Source organism: Cetorhinus maximus, chromosome 16 (assembly GCF_964194155.1).
Source record: "Cetorhinus maximus chromosome 16, sCetMax3.hap1.1, whole genome shotgun sequence".
Classification (NCBI taxonomy): Eukaryota; Metazoa; Chordata; class Chondrichthyes; order Lamniformes; family Cetorhinidae; genus Cetorhinus; species Cetorhinus maximus.
The window spans coordinates 92960317-92980166 of record NC_135894.1 but is presented as its reverse complement, the minus strand read 5'-3'; the positions used below and the strand labels follow the sequence as shown (position 1 = coordinate 92980166).

The 19850-nt window shown below is 45.1% G+C and overlaps 1 protein-coding gene across 4 annotated transcripts in view; it reads right to left on the bottom strand.

The window, feature by feature from the left end:
* The window catches only part of appa (amyloid beta (A4) precursor protein a), a 198825-nt gene that overhangs the window by 29890 nt on the left and 149085 nt on the right, over window positions 1–19850 (bottom strand). For all 4 annotated transcript variants that reach the window (XM_078560355.1, XM_078560353.1, XM_078560354.1 and 1 more), the window contains 5 exons: window positions 17943–18076; window positions 17579–17653; window positions 17091–17249; window positions 15938–16066; window positions 10896–10995 (listed from right to left, as the gene is read on the bottom strand). In XM_078560355.1, the coding sequence (XP_078416481.1) occupies window positions 10896–10995; window positions 15938–16066; window positions 17091–17249; window positions 17579–17653; window positions 17943–18076 (597 nt within the window). The remainder of the gene's footprint in view (window positions 1–10895; window positions 10996–15937; window positions 16067–17090; window positions 17250–17578; window positions 17654–17942; window positions 18077–19850) is intronic.

The window sequence follows — 19850 nt, the reverse complement described above, 5'->3', positions numbered from 1 at the left end:
GGAGGCGGCGGCATCCAGGGTCAGCAGCTTTGATGTGGTGAGGCACACATGGGTCCAGTGCCGGAAGCACTTCAACGATATTCTGCGATTGGGACGGCTGAGTACCGTTTTGGCAAGGGTGGCTTAGCATAGCAGTTAAGAGCTGCCCACCCCCACCCTCACTGAGAGAGTGGCAAATGTCAAAGAGGAAGCATCTGGGCAAGGGGGTGAGCCCTGGCTGCTTGGACTGTGTATCTTGTGTCACGTATCAGCTGAGCCCTGTGAGGTATTCCTCAGGTGGGGTTGGCCAGGCTGCAATGGCAATGCAGGTACAGGGTGGACTAATCAATGCTCTTCTACCCTTTCAGGAGAAAACATCCCATAACAATGGCGAGAGGTTGTGGACTGGCATGTGGCCTCCCCACCTACTTACCTTGACCTGACATAAGCAGGAGGCCAGGGAGCTGGAGAGGCGCCATGCGCCTAGGTCAGCCGGCCACGGTGAGGTTGGGGTTCCAGAGGGAGGTATGAGTGCAGTGCACTGAGGTCAGAATGTCTGTCATTGTAACCATTCCACTGTAGTCTCTACTGATGTGAGTCTTGAACCTGTAATCCTCATTGGTAATAGAAAGACGAGTGTAATGACTTCAACTAATGACATGTCCTTGTTCTTCCTTTCAGGCTCACCAGCAGCCCATCGGGGTGAGGAGCCTGAGGGCCCACCGCTGACTCCAGAGGACAGCACCCAACAGAACCCACCTCCGTCACACCGTCTCTGCCAAGCAGGCACCAGGGTAGATACCGCACTTCGGTGGGCATTAGATCAGTGGCTAGTATCTCGGAGCACATTGGTGAGGGAACTTCACACTTGCTTGAGGCGCAGGTGGAGGCAGAGTGCGCTCAGGGCGCCGGCAGTCGGAGGAATGCTGGGGACCAGGACAATGCCATCTCGATGGATGATGCTGAGCCTCTGGAGTTGCCCGAGGCAGCAGATGCTGGACTTCCAGCAAGGTGTGCGGGAGGATCTGGCAGGGATACATGAGGGAATGCATGCCATGGTCTCCGTTGTGGAGGTGTCCTCGTAGAGCATGAACAATGCAATAACCTTCATGGCCGAGTGCAATGCCTCCTTCACGGAGAGCATGGCGACTCTCATGGAGAGGCTCCTCCAGGAGCTGAATCAGGGGTTTCTGAGGATGCGCTCGGATCTGCAAGTCCTCATACTGGCAATGGCCTCAGGTGGTCACTGTGGGAGATGGATTGGGCACCCAGCAGCCCAGCTAGGTGCTCGTCCATCAACAGTGAGCAGGGAGGTCCAGAGCGATCTCACGTTGGTGCACGAACTGCCTATCATCTCAGCAGGCTCCACACGGGGCGTTCCAGGTGAGGGCAGCAGCTCCTCCGTCCCTCTGCCAGTGCCCATGGCATCCGATGAGGCTGCGGCGACTGGGGAGAAGCTTACCGTGGCACTGGCCGCTCTCTAACAGGCTGGGCCAGCACAGGCTCCACGGGCCAGAGGATGCCTGCCAAAGTCATCAAGGCCAACTGGACAGCAGAGTGAGCAGGCTGTCTCCAATTGCGGGTGAGGGGGGAGCAACTAGACGTAGCACCCGAAGCGCAAACTTAAAGCACCTTAATCACAACATGGCATGAGTGCGAGTGATATTTGTTTTCCCCACTTTTAATTTAATTCTTAATTGGTGTGATGGAGAACACCTCTGAATTTCATTTGTTAACTTTATGGCAGGCACCATATCATTAAATATGTTTTTGTACAAGCCTCTGGGTGCTTCATTTGTTCTGCAGTTGCAGGGTAACCCATGATGTTATGGGTGACTTGTTTCTCATTAAAATTTATTGAAATAGCACATAGTGCATGTTGTTGACCAAGCAAATGTCCCCGTCAGGGATGGAGTATGCAGCCTAGGCATGTGGTGGCGGCGCTGGTGGTTATTTGGTAGGCTAGCTGAAGAAGCGTTGGATCAAAGCGTCCCGAGTGCCCAGCCTCCCTGGAGGTTGCCCAGGTCAGCTTCTACTCCCGCAGCATTATCCTGACCGTGCTCGTCCTTGGGCTCACTACTAGACTTAACGTCTTCTTCCGCTGCGTCCCCCCTTTCCGGTGCCAGACTGTGGAAAGTGCAGCATGCAACTACTATCAATGACACACGATCTGGGGGGTATTGGAGTGCGCCCCCCTGAATGGTCCAGGCGTCGGAAGTGCATCTTGAGAAGACCTATGGCCCTCTCTACCACTGCCCTTGTGGACCCATGGCTCCTGTTGTACCGCTGCTCGGCCTCTGTTCTTAGGTGGCGGAGAGGCGTCATGAGCCACCTTTTGAGGGGATAGCCCTCGTCACCCAGCAGCCATCCATCCAGTCGGACTGGAGCACTGAGCAGCATCGGCACCTGGGAGTGTCTCAGGATGTAAGCGTCATGGGAGCTGCCAGGGTACCTTGCACAGACTGGCAGAATCTGCATTATGTGGGCAAGCACTATCTGTACGTTAATAAAGTGGTATCCCTTCCTGTTGACAAAGGCACCCAGCTCACCTGCTGGCGCCTTGATGGCCACACGTGTGCAGTTGATTCCACCCTGGACACGGGGGAACCCAGTAATCGCTGCAAAGCCTCTGGCTTGCTCTGCCTGGCTGGCCTCGTCCGTACGACAATGAATGAAAGTCGATGCACGCCTGGACAGAGCATCTGTCGCCAGCTTGACACAACTGTGGACTGCTGATTGGGAGACTCCACAAAGGTTACCCACTGACCCCTGGAAAGAGCCGGAGGCATAGAAGTTGAGGGCCACCGTGACCCTTCGCCACCACTGGCATGGGGTGTCCACCCATACAGTCGAAGCTGATCTCAGGCATCTGACAGATGGAAGTTTCGGACTCCCTTGAGAGGTGGAGCCTCCTTCGGCATTACACCTCAAGACATACTGAGGTAGCTGCATCGCCGCCTGTAAATCCTGGCAGCAGGATAGTGGTGTCTTCTGCGGCCCCTTCCGCCTTGGACTTCCTGTTGGACTTATGCCCCTTTTGCCTGCACCTCGCTTCTCACAGGTTGCTCCCCTGAAAGCTGAATAGGGGCACCTGGCCTCCTTCCCCTTCTGGCCCTCCCTCCTCAGAGGAGTTGCTTCCAGCAGAGACCACAATTCCCATTCCCAGGGTAAGTGAAGGCTGTCTGATACCCGGAAGGCCCCAAGTGATATGAACCCTCCGGGGGCCTGGAAAACAACACAAGTCCTGAACTGAAGCCTTTTATTTCTGTCAAAGCAGCTCTGAAATGAAGATGCCCTGTTCACACAAGCAAGCAGCAGCAAGTTATAAGCTATATTACAAACTACTCGCATTAACAAGTGCACTCACCCCTCTATCCCGCCCGTGGATGAGGTTTTTGAAAATTTGGTCAGCCCGTTTAGCCCATGCGACAGCTTGAAAATCGCATGGGCCACGTAAACTCAGGGACAATTGGTGTCTCAAGAGCCTTAACTGGCCAGTTAATTAATGGTGGGTGCTCCTCTGTCTTCATCGAGCGACTGCCTAGCAAAATAGCACGAGAGTACGCGTTGACGTCGGCATGCTCGGCCGACGTCAACGTGCTTCATTTCTAGGTCGGACGTGTTGGGCGTGCACTGGCACGCCAGCCTAAAGGTTCTGCCCTTTATTTCATTGCAACCCACTTTGATAACAATGTTCTAACAAAGAAAGTAGCTTTACTTTGAAGTACGGGCCATAGACCAGTGATTGACCTGCTCTCCATATAATGATTAGAAACTTAAATTAAATTGTTTTCTGGGGTGTGGGGGGATTGTTGGGGGGGAAGGTGTGCTAAGGGCAGCAGGGGAAAACGATTTTGGTGCACCTCTACACCCTTCACTTCATTGGTCTCTGCTCAGAGTGAAGATAAACATTTGTTTCCTTTGTAGGAAACAATCCTTTAAATCACAGAATGGTTACAGCACAGAAGGAGGCCATGCGGTCTGTCATGTCTGTGCTGGCTCACCTACTGCCATTTTGCTGTTATTTCCCTGGAGCCCTGCATATTCTTCCTTATCAGATAAGAATCCAGTTCTCTCTTGAATGCCTCCACCATGCTCTCAAGCAGTGCATTCCAGATCTTAATTACTCGCTGCATGAAGAAGTTTTTCATGTCACCATTGCCTCTTTTGCCAATTACCTTACATCTGTGCTCTTTGGTTTTTGATCCTTCCAATGGGAACAGTTCTTCCCTATCTGCTCTTTCCTGATCCCTCATGATTTAGAATGCCTCCATCAAATCTCCTTGCAACCTTTTCTTCTCCAAGGAGAAATCCCAATTCCTTCAATTTATCTACATAACTGAAGATCCTCATCCCTGAAACCATTTTGGTGAATCTCTTCTGCACCCTCTCTAATGCCTTCACATCCTTCTTAAAATGTGGTGCCCAGAGCTGGAAGCAATACTACACCTGAGGCCGAACCAGTCTTCTATACAAGTTTAATGGAACTTCTTTGCCTCTGTATTCTATGTCCCTATTGCCTAGAATGCTATAGGCTTCATTAACCATTCTCTCAGCTTGCCCTGCCAACTTTAATGATTTATATGGACACATACATCCAGTTCCCTCTGCTCCTGCACCCACTTTAGAATTCTATCCTTTAGTTAGCATAGTCTCTGTGTTCTTCCTACCAAAATGAAGCACTTCACACTTCTCTGTGCTAAAATTTCATCTTTTAAAAAATTCATTCACAGGATGTAGGCTTGGCTGACTGGGCCAGCATCTATTGCCCGCCCCTAGTTGCCCTTAAGAAGGTGGTGGTGAGCTGCCTTCTTGAACCACTGCAGTCCATGTGGTTTGGGTACACCCACAGTGCTGTTAGGAATGGGGTTCCAGGATTTTGACCCAGCAACAGTGAAGGACCGGCGATATACTTTCAAGTCAGGATGGTGAGTGACTTGGAGGGGAACTTCCAGGTGGTGGTGTGTCGTCTATCTGCTGCCCTTGTCCTTCTAGATGGTAGTGGTTGTGGGTTTGGAAGGTGCTGTCTAAGAAGTCTTGGTGAATTCCTGCAGTGCATCTTGTAGATGGGACACACTGCTGCTAATGTGTGTCGGTGGTGGAGGGTACGAATGTTTGTGGATGTGGTGCCAATCAAGTGGGCTGCTTTGTCTTGGACGATGTCAAGCTTCTTGGGTGTTGTGGGAGCTGCACTCATCCAGGAAAGTGGGGAGTATTCCATCACATTCCTGACTTGTGCCTTGTAGATGGTGGACAGACTTTGTGGAATCAGGATTCCTAGCCTCTGACCTGCTCCAGTCCAGTTCAGTTTCTGGTCAATGGTAACCCCCCAGGATGGTGACAGGGGGAGGTTCAGTGATGGCAATGCCAATGAACATCAAGGGGCAATGGTTAGATTCTGTCTTGTTGGAGATGGTCATTGCCTGGCACTTGTGTGGTGTGAGTGTTACTTGCCACTTGTCAGCCCAAGCCTGGATATTGTCCAGGTCTTGCTGCATTTGGATATGGACTGCTTCAGTATCTGAATCGTCGCAAATGGTGCTGAACATCGTGCAATCATCAGCAAACATCCCCACTTCTGACCTTATGATGGAAGGAAGGTCATTGATGAAGCAGCTGAAGTTGGTTGGGCTGAGGACACTACCCTGAGGAACTCCTGCAGTGATGTCCTGGAGCTGAGATGGCTGACCTCCAACAACCACAACCATCTTCCTTTGTGCTAGGTATGACTCCAACCAGTGGAGAGCTTTTCCCCGATTCCCATTGACTCCAGTTTTGCTAGGGCTCCTTGATGCCACATTTGGTCAAATACGGCCTTGATGTCAAGGGCAGTCACTCTCATCTCACCTCAGGAGTTCCGCTCTTTTGTCCATGTTTGAACCAAGGCTGTAATGAGGTCAGGAGCTGGGTGGCCCTGGCAGAACTCAATTGGGTGCCAGTGGGCAGGTTATTGCTAGGCAAGCGCCGCTTGATAGCACTGATGATGACCCCTTCCATTACTTTACCAATGATCGAAAGTAGACTGATGGGGCGGTAATAGGCCGGGTTGGATTTGTCCTGCTTTTGTGTGTACAGGTCATACCTGGACAATTTTCCACATAGCTGGAGAGATGCCAGTGTTGCAGCTGTACTGGAACAGCTAGGCTAGAGGCGCAGCAAGTTTTGGAGTGCAACTATTACCGGAATATTGTCAGGGCCCACAGCCTTTGCATTACCCAGTGACCTCAGCCACTTCTTGATATCACGTGGAGTGAACTGAATTGGCTGAAGTCCAATCTGTGATGCTGGGGAACTCCGGAGAAGGCTAAGATGGATCATCCACTCGGCACTTCTGGCTGAAGTTTGTAGCAAATGCTTCAGCCTTATCTTTTGCACTGATGTGCTGGGCTCCCCCATCATTAAGGATGGGGATACCTGCCACTTGTCCACCCATTCCACCAGCTGTCTATGTCCTTTTGAAGTTCTACACTATCCTCCCTCATAGTTCACAATACCTCCAAGTTTTGTATCATCCTCAAATTTTGTAATCGTGCCCTACACACCACAGATACTGTAATAACCCAACTGCTATCATTCCCAAAGGAAGAAGGGCCCATGAACGTTCCACCAAACTACAAAGGCTAAATGTTCAGCCATTAAAAATAGGGGCAGACATGAACGTCAACCCTGTTTCTCTCTCCACAGATGCTGCCTGACTTGCTGAGTATTGTCCGGCACTATATTTTTATTTAAAAATAAGGTTCCAGGTAGGTCGCCCCAATCAGGAGGTAGCACTAGGTTCAAGTGCTGCTGAACTGAAAGGGATACTGGGGAAGGGGTTCCTTGTTCCTAACTGCTAGCCAGAGATATCTGCTGGAATGTGTGCACGTTGGATAGAGGATTGGTTAACCAAAGTAGAGAGTCGGGATAAATGGGTCTTTTTCTGGATGGCAAGCTGTAACCATAGTGGGGTGCCACAGGGTTTGGTCCTTGGGCCCCAACTATTTACGACCTATATTAATGGCTTGGATTCAGGGATAGAAGGTACTATAGCTAAATTTGCAGATGACACCAAAATAGATGGGAAAGTAAATTGCAAGGAAAAAATAAGAAATTTACAAATGGATATGGACAGGTTAGGTGAATGGGCCAAAATTTGGCAGATGGAGTTTAACGTGGATAAGTGAGAGGTTATCCATTTTGGTTGGAAGAATAAAAAGGCGACTTCTTATTTAAATGGAGAGCAACTTCAGAATGCTTCAGTGCAGAAGGATCTGGGTGTTCCCGTGCACGAATCGCTGAAAGCTAGTATGCAGGTACAGCAGATAATAAGGAAGGCAAATGGAATTTTGGCATTTATTGCTAAAGAAATAGAGTATAAAAATAGGGAAGTGTTGTTGCAACTGTACAAGGCATTGGTGAGACCGCACCTGGAGTACTGTGCACAGTTTTGGTCCCCTTGAGGAAGGATGTAGTTGCACTGGAGGCGGTTCAGAGGAGGTTCACTAAATTGATTCCAGAGATGCGGGGCTTGTCTTATGAGGAGAGATTGAGCAGTTTAGGCCTATACTTGCTAGAGTTTAGAAGGATGAGAGGAGATCTAATTGAAGTATATAAGATGCCAAAGGAGATAGACAAAGTAGATGTGGAGCGGATGTTTCCCCTTCTGGCGCATTCTAGAACGAGAGGCCATAGTTTTAGGTTAAGGGGTGGTAGATTTAAATCAGAGATGAGGAGGAATTACTTTTCTCAGAGGGTCGTGAATCTGTGGAATTCACTACCTCAGAGTGCAGTGGATGCCGGGACGCTGAATAAATTTGAGGAGGAGATGGACAGATCTTTAATTAGTAATGGGTTGAAAGGTTATGGGGAGAGGGCGGGAAATTGGAGTTGAGGCCGAAATGAGATCAGCCATGATCGTAATGAATGGCAGGGCAGGCTCGAGGGGCTGAATTGCCTACTCCTGCTCCTAGTTCTTATGTTCACGTGCACACGCCATATGTAAATGGATCCAAATTAGACTCAGCAATTATAGCCTGTTTGAATGGCTTTAATGGTCTTTGGAGGTGCTGTAATTGTGCACCAATTTGAACGTTCAAGAAGAAAATTTAGAAAAAGTCAGAGTGAAAAATAATTAGAAAAATGATTGTGAAAATAAAACGTCAGCTTGGCTCAATGGTAGTATTCTCACTTCTAAATAAAGAAGTAGTAGGTTCAAGCTGCTGAATGCAGTATTTATCTAGGTTACCATTCTGTATTGTACTACAGAGGGAGTGCTGTATTTTTGAGGTGTAGCCTCAGATGAGAGGGTTCGCCTTGTGCCCTTGCCAAAATTTATCCCTAAATTACCACCAAAAACAGGTTAACTGGCTATTTATTCCATGAGTATTCACTGGACTATGCTGTGTGCAAATTGGCAGTCACACTGCCTACATAAACAAAAGTAACTCCAGTTCAAAAGTACTTAATTGGCTATAAAGTGTTTTGGGACATCCTGGAAATTTGAAAGGTGTCATGTAAATGCAACTGTTGTTTTATTTCCTTCAGAGGAGCAACGAGAGATTAAAGCAAGAATCCGGCAACACTAACTAAATGAAATATTTTGGGTAGGAGTTATTAATTTCAGCTGCTTGGATTTGGCAAATTAATCATAGAATGATAGAATAGTAATTCAGCACAGGAGGCGGCCATTTGGCCCACTGTGTCTATGCTGGACTCTGCAAAAGCAATTTAGCTAGTTCCACTCCCCGCCCTTTCCCCATAGCCCTGCAAATTTTCTCTCTTAGTGTTTATCCAATTCCCTTTTGAAAGCCACCATTGAATCTATGTCCACAACACTCTCAGATAATGCATTCCACTTGCTGCGTAAAAAAAGTTTCTCCTTATATCTGGTTCTTTTGCCAACCATCTTAATCTGGTCTTCTGTAGTTCTTTACCCTTCCGCCAATGGGAATAGTTTCTCCCTATCTACTCCGTCCAGATTCCTTAAGATTTCGAACCCCTCTATCAGATCTTGTCTTAACCTGATCTTCTCCAAGAAGAACTGCCCCAGCTTCTCCAATCTATCCATGCAACAAGATTGCCTCACCTTTGGAACCATTCTCACAAATTTCGTCATAAACCTCTCTAAAGCTTTCACATCCTTCCTATACGTGCAGTGCCCAGAATTAGACAAAATACACCAGTTCAGGCCAAACTAGTGATTTAAAAAAAAAAGGCTGATTATAACTTCTTTAAAACATGTGATTAAAAACCAAATGTAGATCTTTGCCAACTGGCGATAGTAGAGAAACACTGAGTTGATCTGAACTCAGAATTGACTGGTCTTCAGAAGCGTAATTACTTGTGACAGGCGACAGATCTGTAATTTTGTTAAAGGTTAAAGTTCTCTGCTATCAGAAAGCTGAATTTTAAAAAGGGCATTCCTGCTGAACTCAATTCAACATGTTAAATTAAAAAAACTCTGTAACCTCTTTAAGGGTTGTTTTTTTTGATTTTAAACTGAATAGTTTTCTGAAGTGAGACACTTTATGGTACAACAGCAATAATATACTGTAATTACAAAGGGCAACCTAATTCACGGTAACATTTTCTATCTTTGTACAGCACTACTCTGAATACAAAGCAGAACATTTTTTCAACATAAATATAAATACAGAAAATGCTGGAAAAATTCAGCAGGTCTGGCAGCCTCCGTGGAGAGAGAAACAGAGTTAACATTTCATGTACGTATGACTCTTCTTCAGAGCTGAAGAGCAGAAATGTGATGGATTTTATACTGTTTAAGAGGGAGCAAAATAGAAGGTCAGGGATAGTTGGGAACTCAGGAGAGATTTGACAAAGATGTCACGGACACAAGACAAAAGGAGCGTTAATGGTAGTGTAAAGACCAAAGAAAGTGCTGATAGCGGTATGAAGGTAATATAGCAATGTGCTAATAGCAGAACAATTTTCAACATGTCTGCCTTAGGCAAGGAATACAACAATGTTGCTTCCCCAGGCAACAGTTATTCAGTTTCTTCACAAAGCTACAAGCACACAACTGTCAGCAGATGTTTCAAAATACTAAGCAAGAAAAAAAGTGCTCTAAATTTATTTCAAAAGTATAAGGGCAAAGCACTTAGCAAACGTGCATTGAGAGAATGGCTTTATGAAAGAGCACATGTGCCTGTATTTAAAAGTGCTCTTTTCTATACGAACTGTGACTATATTTAAGGTGAAGAGGCACTTACTAAATAAAGTGCAATAAATTCTCATCTAAACACTTTTCGTGGCACGTTAAATGATTAAATGTTTAGCGATTTAAAGATCTGGCACTGCATGCCACACTGAGTAGGTTCACTTAGTAACTATTAATTTTACTCATAGTATTCCTTTTTAAAAGGATTTTATTTATTGACTGGATCTGCCAGGGTTGCCATTTTGGCATCAACAGAAAGCTGTGCTAAATCAATGTAGTGCAGGAGTCTATTTTATTTAACAAGGCCCATTAGATTTCTAAATCCTTTTTCTGCAACTTTTTCTTCTTTTGTCCAGATGTTTAGGATCTTGTTGAGGTTCAAACATAAGCAGTCTCTGGCATCTTACTCATGTAGTCATTATATACATATGAGCCCATACAGTGAATTCAACTGAAGCAGATAGTACAATTGAGCCAATCCTGTCCTCATCCAATCAAACACTTACTATCTACTGATCCTGTGGCTGAAAATATAAATGTGAAGGTTGACTGGGTTTTCCCCTCTATTGCCTCGGGTTTCATGGTCAATTAAATTGAATCTGGGATTTTCTGGCCTATACAGATGATTATACTGGCTATCGTATTTACCCACCAGATGCATGGGACTAATGGCCTACTCCAAGTCCTTTCAGCTTTGCTTGTGGTATGGTTAAAAAGGGCAATAATTACAAGAACCAACACATTTATAGAAACGTACCAACTTCATCTTGGATCTCCTCTGCAACTGATGGGACCTTGTAAAGCAGCGACAAGCTCTGGTTCATACGTTCATCAATTACACGTAGGTGAGTCATTACCTACAAGAAAGGCAAAAGATGGAAATTTTAACTAAGCTTATACACTGTGGATACTTGGAGACATTCACGCTCATTGGCTTGACTACTGTTACTGGGAAACCTCAATCACTCCTTTCCCTGTGGCTGCAAAATGTTTACACAGTGCTTCTTTACATGATATGCAAACTTTGTCATTTAAAACTCTCCTGCCTGGTCTTATCTTGCACCAAGTCCCTCTCAGCTATCTCCCTATGCTCGTTGATTTATCCTGGTTCCCGGTTAAACAATGTTTCAATTTTAAAATGCTTATCCTTGATTTCAAATGCCTCCATGGCCTCGCCCCTCCTCATTTCTGCAATTTCCTGCAGACCGACAGCTCCCCTAATCCGTGTCCTTATTCACACGAAGTTCCATTCCCCTATCACCCCTGTTCTTACTGACCCACATTGGCTCTAGGTCAAGCAACACCTTGATTTTAAAACTCTTACCCTTGCTTCCAAATCCCTCCATGATCTCGCCCCTCCCTGTCTCCTTATTGTCATCTAGGCCCTTCCTTGTCTATGCTACCAAAACACTCAAGAGTTGCCAGGATTTATTCTAATCAGTTTAATAATGATTGCTGATTTAAGAGTTAAGGCTTGCAAAAAGCAAGGACACGTTTTCACAGCTTGCCGAAGTGTATCCTTGTCAAGATGTCTCAGGTACAGACAGAAAAACCAAGGTTCATTGCTATTTTTGCACTTGTGCTCAAGCTATTAAGACCATGAAACAAACTTTCAATGAACTTGCACATAGGCAGGTATTTATATGTCTCAAGTTATTTTCCAGCTCTGTTTCCACCATCCCTGATTCACAAATGAGTGACCCATTTAGGGAGCTGGGGTTACTCAATAAGTGGTTTTCCTCAATCATAAGGCACATTAAGCTAACAAAGGGGTAGGAGGAGGGTTTGAAAAGAACCAAAGTTACATCTATATAGGGAGCGGATGGTGGATGGTAGTGGCATTGTCACAAGACTAGTAATCCAGAGACCCAGGGTAATGCCCTGGAGACCGGGTTCGAATCCCATCATGGCAGATGTCCCATCAGCTGGACAGTCCCAGCAGCAGCATACAGTCAGGAGGGAGTTGTCCTGGGAGTCCTCAACATCGACTCCGGACCCCATGAAGTTTCATGGCATCAGGTCAAACACAGGCAAAGAAACCTCCTGTTGATTACCATGTACTGCCCTCCCTCACCTGATGAATTAGTGCTCCTCCATGTTGAACACCACTTGGAGGAAGCACTGAGGGTGGCAAGGACGCAGAACGTACGATAGGTGGGGGACTTCAGTGTCCATCACCAATGGTGGCTTGGTAGCACCACTACTGACCGAGCTGGCCAAGTCCTAAATGACATAGCTGCTAGACTGGGTCTGCAGCAGGTGGTGAGGGAACCAACAAGAGGGAAAAACATACTTGACCTCATCCTCACCAACCTGCCTGCCACAGATGAATCTGTCCATGACAGTATCGGTAGGAGTGACCATCGCACAGTCATTGTGGAGACTAAGTTCTGCCTTCACATTGAGGATACCCTCAATTGTGTTGTGTGGCACTACAACCGTGCTAAATGGGATAGATTTCGAACAGATCTAGCAACTCAAAACTGGGCATCCATGAGGCGCTGTGGGCCATCAGCAGCAGCAGAATTGTACTCGAACACAATCTGTAACCTCATGGCCCGGCATATTCCCCATTCTACCATTACCATCAGGCCAGGGGATCAACCTTGGTTCAATGAAGAGTGCAGGAGGGCATGCCAGTAGCAGCACCAGGCACACCTAAAAATGAGATGTCAACCTGGTGAAGCTGTAACACAGGACTACTTGCATGCCAAATAGCATAAGCAGCAAGTGATAGACAGGGCTAAGCAATCCCACAACCAACGGATCAGATCTAAGCTCTGCAGTCCTGCCACATCCAGGCATGAATGGTGGTGGACAATTAAACAACTCACTGGACAGGGAGGCTCCACAAATATCCCCATCCTCAATGATGGAGGAGTCCAGCACATCAGCGCAAAGGATAAGGCTGTAATTGTTGCTGCAATCTTCAGCAAGAAGTGTCGAGTGGATGATCCATCTCGGCCTCCTCTGGAGGTTCCCAGCATCACAGTCTTTAGTCAATTCGATTCACTCCACATGATGTCAAGAAACTGCTGAAGGCACTGGGTACTGCAAAGGCTATGGGCCCTAACAATATTCTGGCAATAGCACTGAAGACTTGTGCTCCAGAACTTGTCGTGCCCCTAGCCAAGCTGTTCCTGTACAGCTACAACATTGGCATCTACCCGGCTTTGTGGAAAATTGCCCAGGTATGTCCTGTACACAAAAAGCAGGACAAATCCAACCCGGCCAATTACCGCCCCATCAGTCTACTCTCAATCATCAGTAAAGTAATGGAAGGGGTCATCAACAGTGCTATCAAGTGCCACTTGCTTAACAATAACCTGCTCACTGGCAAGCAACATTCGCGTCACACAAGTGTCAGACAATGACCATCTCCAACAAGAGAGAATCTAATCATCGCCCCTTGATGTTCAATAGCATTATCATCACTGAATCTCCCAGTATCAACAGCCTGGGGATTATCATTGACCAGAAACTGAACTGGACTAGCCATATAAATACTGTTGCTAGAAGAGCAGGTCAGGGGCTAGGAATCATGTGACGAGTAACTCACCTCCTTACTCCTCAAAGCCTGTCCACCATCTACAAAGTACAAGTCAGGAGTGTGATGGAATACTCTCCACTTGCCTGGATGAGTGCAGTTCCCACAACACTCAAGAAGCTTGACACTGCCCAGGACAAAGCAGCCCGCTTGATTGGCAACACATCCACAAACATTCATTCCCTCCACCACCGATGCACAGCAGCAGCATGCACCATCTACAAGGAGGACAAGGGCAGCAGATAGATGGGAACACCACCACCTGGAAACTCCCATCCAAGTCACTCACCATCCTGACTTGGAAATATATTGCCGTTCCTTCACTGTCGCTGGGTCAAATTCCTGGAACTCCTTTCCTAACAGCACTGTGGCTGTACCTATACCACATGGACTGCAGCGGTTCAAGAAGGCAGCTCACCGCCACCTTCTCATGGGCAATAAGGATGGGTAATAAATGCTGGCCCAGTCAGTGGAGCCCACATCCCGTGGATGAATTTTAAAAAATGGAACCAATCTTTGTAGTCAGAAGTCCGTTGGGATAACATATCTTGTGAGAGTAACTGCTTTTTGGTTTTTGTCATGACTCACTGGGGATAGTGCACTCCAAAATCAAACCCTACTGCTCCCGAGTCGCACCAAATGTGAAAAAGTTTGAGCATACCACCAGATTGCCCCAATTCTACCTAACTGTTTAATTTAGGTTAACAGGATACGAGCATCAGGTTTGTAAATTTAATAAGTAAATAACTGTTTATTTAACAAACTGTCGTTAACCAGTGGCAAAAGAAATATGAACTGCTAATTTCTAACTCTATAACCTAAACTCTACCCCTGCTTAAATCCCTATACACACACATACAAGACACACAAAAGCATGGATTTTAAGGGTGGGATAAAACAGTTCAATAGCACCAATTCTGAAGTGCAGGATTCGATGGGTTGATTTTTATCGATGTCTTCCAAATTCCTTTCAGCTCTTGATGATGACACGAGGTGGTCTTCCAGCACTTTCAGTATTTAGTTCACTGGTTGAGCACTTGTCTTTCAATAGGCTGAGTTTTGCCATCGGCGGGGCCCGCTCGCTGACGCGTAAAATGAAGCAGGATGACATCGGGGGATCCCCCGACGTCATCCCGCCCCATTTAAATCTTCAGGAAGGCGGGCCCGAAGCAAAATCAGCTGCGGGCCCGCCAAACTGTCAATGGCCAATTGAGGCCATTGACAGGATCATTAAAGCAATTAAAGGACCTGCCCATCCAACCTTAATGTTGGACGGGCAGGCCAGGAGCCCCGGTGGGGAAAAGGAAAAAACGAAACCTCATCCACCGGCGGGATGAGGTTTCATGTAGGGATTTAAAAAGTTTAATAAAGTTTTAGTGTTAATTATGAACATGTCCCATCTCATGAGGAGGACATGTTAAGGATTTTTTTTCTATTTTTAATGTTTTTAGAACTGTCAACGATCTCCCTGAGGCAGCACTTAACATCAGAGAGATGTGCGCTCCTTCGTGCGCATGTGCGAAAGAGCGCACTCTCGCTTTTGGGGAATCCACCCCTGCCTGCACAGGAAGCGCATAGCGCTTCCCAGCGGACGTCATGCTGGGCAGGCCTTAATTGGCCTGCTCACGTAAAATGGGGGTGGGGCCCACTTCTCCGGCCCGGATCGGCTCCCTGCCTGCCGGAGATTGGGTCGGGCCCGCCCGCGCAGAAGGCAGAAAATTCTTCCCAATGTCTCTAACAGTGATTTTTCCCGTTGTCTCTTGACAGGGGTTTTCAGAGACAGAGCAGGTTATAGAGATATGAACAGAAAAAGCCAGCTAGCTATTATTGTGGAATTACAGGGATCCTCCACACACAAGAGCAAGAGGTTTTAGTTTTTTTTCCCCATCAGGCTAGAAGCTATTCTGCTGCACTGCCCTCACATGAAACCTGGTCATCTGGTCAGGAGCCAATTGAAACATTGTTGCCAGGCAGCTCCCTTGGTCCAGGACTCCTTTCCAGCACCATCCTGTCTCTCCTGGCACACTCTGTTCCAGGACTACAACACTGTTCCAGTGGACATGTCTTTCAAATGCAGCCATTGTAATTTTAATCCACAGTCCAACAGAAAATAAAAAGATATGTTCGTTAGGTTTTACATTGCCAAATTAACATGAGCACAACAGGTTGGTGCATAATTATACATACGTCTATTGGCTTGAATTTAAAGTCTACCAAGATCAGAACGTGAAATGGAGATGCAACGCTCTTACTTGTGATTTGATCTGGGCCGCCTTCTTGGGGTCAACCATACGAACGTGTTCAAAATGTTTCAGGGTGTGCTGCCTGTCTTTCTGCTCAGCGCGGATATATTTCTTCAGTGCATTGAGAACATGCCGGGGCTAGAAAGAAACAGCCAAGTTATTTTGATACAATTTTTTGCTGCTGGAAGCTCTGCACTAATTTGCAGGTGAACTAAAGCTAAAAATCCCAGACAGCAGCATTTTATTCTTCATGCCTTCTAAAAAAAAATCATACTTCAGTTTGACCCAGACTGTTCAATATTTAATAAAGTAAGATCTGAAGTAGATTTCAGAAAACTTATTAAACGTCAGTGCCCCACATAGTCTGCTTTACCAGGCACATAGCAGGGGCTGAAATTCTATTTTACTCTCAGGACTCCTCATCCTGAAGAGGATCAAAATTTCAGGAATGCACAGTTCACATATTTGAGCAAGTAGACTCCACTCTTGGCCCTGGCGGAGACATGCAAGTCCCAAGGAGCCACTGGCAGCTTCTTGAGAACCCGGGCCTCAAATTCCCGAAACACAGAAAATTTAAGATGGGCCAGGGAGAAAATAAAATTGAATTGATGTAGGTTATGTTTTAAACTAAAAAGGACCCACACCCACTTGCCAAGTTATTCTGTCTTCTCTTCCACCAGTGTTTATACAGCATCTCTGGAAGAACGAGCAGGAGACCTTATCCATAGCATCTACCAATGTCACTCTATATTGCCAACCAGGAAATCAATGAACTAGGCCCAAGGTAACTGGACCTCCTGTTTCCTTCCTTTGGGCAGAACGCCTAGACTTCTCTTGGCAAACTTCTCACAGGACAGTTGGAATGAGACCAAGAATACATAGGAAACTACAGGGAGTAGCCCACAGGCCTTTAACAGTGCAACCGAATACCAACACTATTCCGAATGCACCATATCATTTAAGAGAAAACAAGGCAGCTCATATCACTGAACAGAGAAAAACTCTTTAGTATGAAGCAATTTTTGATTAGTTCTTTTAAAAATAAAATCTTCAAAACGTAGCAAGTTATGAACCAAAGCTTTAAACTCCCTTGAATTAATAATTCGCAATGTGCCAATTTTAAATGGACATTTTTTTTCACTCCATCTAGTTATGCACTTACCCGGGGTGGATCAGCCTGCAGTGCAGCAAGGTAATTTTCCAGTGCAATACGGCGTCTATCATTCAGCATGGCCTCCACCCTTGCCATGTGGGTCTCTACCAACTGCTGCCTCTCACTTGCTGCTTCCTGTTCTAGTGATTCTACCATCTCCTGGAAACGCTTAAAAGATCATAAATGGCTCCCATTAAAAAAAATGGTATGAGCTTCCAATTTTTAATTCAAAAGAGGAAGGTTGTAAAATGTAGACAGTGGTTTATATTAACAGTCCAGACAAGATCTAGCATACAAAAGGTACAACAGCATCATGCCAATTTACAAAGCTAGAACACACAGATGTAGAATAAATCTCAATGATTTACAATATTAAAACTAGTCATGCATTCCCTTCCCTCTCCAAAACAGCAACTATGCCAAAAACACAATGCTGCATCCACATTCATGAACTTTGTATGCAGGATTTTAAAAAATAAGATCACATTCATGCTTACCTGAATGACAGCCTTTTTGTCAGCTTTAGGCAGGTTTTTAGCTTGATGCTCGGCTTCTTCCCATTCCCTCATTATCTAAAAGATAACAATAGTCCGTTTAAAAACCCGGTTCATGATTAATAATTCTCAAAATTAAAACCAGGAACCCCAGAGAAGCAGGCTGCAACTATTGTCACGCAAGTATACTGGATTAGTATTTAGTGCATTCGCATCAATGTGAATAGTACGTTGGTACTAAGGTCATTGATAACATTGATTAAATAGATCAATGGATATAATACAGGACCAGTAAAACTGCTGTTAATCTAGCTACAGATGCAAAGAACTAAAAAAAAACAAAAGAGGCAAGGTGAAATAAACCAACCTTTGACATGCGCTCTCTATGTTTGGCCTCCAACCTCTCCTTTGCCTTCTGGAAATAAGCATGCTCATTCTCATCGCCGGGTGTTTCAAGGTATTTGTCAACAGCATCTGGCGTACTAGCAGCGGTAGTGGGGACTAAGGATGGAAATGACAAAAGAAGCTCATAATCAAAGTGTTCCAAGAGGGAATTTGAAAAAGGGCAAGTAACCCAAGTCTGGAAAAGCTCAACTCCATCCAGACTTTAATATTGGTACAATATCTGGGGAGGCTCTTGCACCCCTCAGCATCCTAGACAAGATGCAAGAAAAACCTTGGCTAGTGACCCTTGTCTCATTTCTAGTCTCCAAACTCCCTCTCCAATGTATTGTTAAAGTTTTTGTCCCATCAGTTTGGCTATGGTTGGTGATCCATTGAAATGGCCTCTCGTTCTTTCTCATTCCAATTATGTCCTGTGCATTCTTCCCCTGCTGTGCTCCCACTGTGTTGTAAAGACTTGTTGCATTGCTGCTCTGACACAAAGATAGCCTGAAACCCTTTACCACACTCAGTTCCTGAATTTTAATCCTTTTACACTTGGGAGTTCTCCCTGAACATTTACTTGTTGCTTTCCCTATAACCTAACACACATACCACATTGTGATGTGATAGCCAAAATAGATACTCCTTGTTCAGATCCTTGTATTATGAAATATTAACATAATCTCTGTATATTTATGTCCTACTGTTCTAGACATCTGAGCATTCTATTAACTTTTTAAAAAGCATTCAACATACATTCTGCATCTATCATGTATCTGCAATTAATTTAAAGTCCCTTTTGCATTGTGTGCCTATTTAAACTTCATTGTATGCTTATCATTCATTATTTCTGTTCTACAATTTTATTTGCTCAATTTATTGGAGATTCGTATGGCTTTAACCAAATTAGAAGCCTTTCATGGGGAACTTGGACAAAACCTTTCTCAAAACTGAAAACACAAGATTGCCACACTCTACCTTATCTAAGTTCAAAGGCCCAAAGTTTGCCAGTGAGGTTCTTCTCTTCCTTAATCCACAACAGCAGTTCCTCATTAAATTCTTGATATAAAGATATTCCTCCCCAGAATATATATCACTGTAGGTTCCTGTGTCTGGCTTTTCAAAAGCTATTGCCAGTTGAACGTCATGAAAATCAGAAACTCCTCTACAACAAGTCGTCAATGACCAACAAATTTTCTCCTTGATCTCTTTCAGCACATTAGAATATATACTATCCAGCAAGAATGTCAAAGGCAAGTAGAATTAATCTATGGTATAGATAATTCAATGTCCATCTTGAACTAAACAGAATGAACTCTTCTTGATCAGTACACTTATCATGGAATTTATGGCTCTTCTAAACAGCCTACTACGAGAAAAGCAGTACCCCAGGGTAAGTTCTACTTTAAAGGCACCAAAATCAATGAAGGCTGTTTGTTGTCGATGCAAAAATAACAAATTGAAATATTGACAAAAACTGCAGGAAAATGTAATTTCAAAACTCCAGCTGATGATCTGACCAGAAGCAAAACAAACAGCCAAAGCATAAATATTGATCTGAGTGAGAGGCTGAGTACACACACATTTTCCAAAGGAAATTAGACATGAAGCAATAAGTGCATTGGACATGAAATAGTGAATCTAACGTTACCTTTGCTAGAAATGCAACATGATCAATTCCTGATTCCAGATCATTAAATAAACACTATCTAAACTGTCTGTGACTGAGGTCTTTGCATCTTCTGGATTGGATGCAGTTTTAATCCACTACAGATGAGAAATTTGGATTTCAATACATTTTATCCTTCATTACCATGAGGTGGTATTGGGTATAAAAGCATTTTAAAACAAATGCCATTGAATTATAGTTTTTTTAAAACATCAGAGCCAA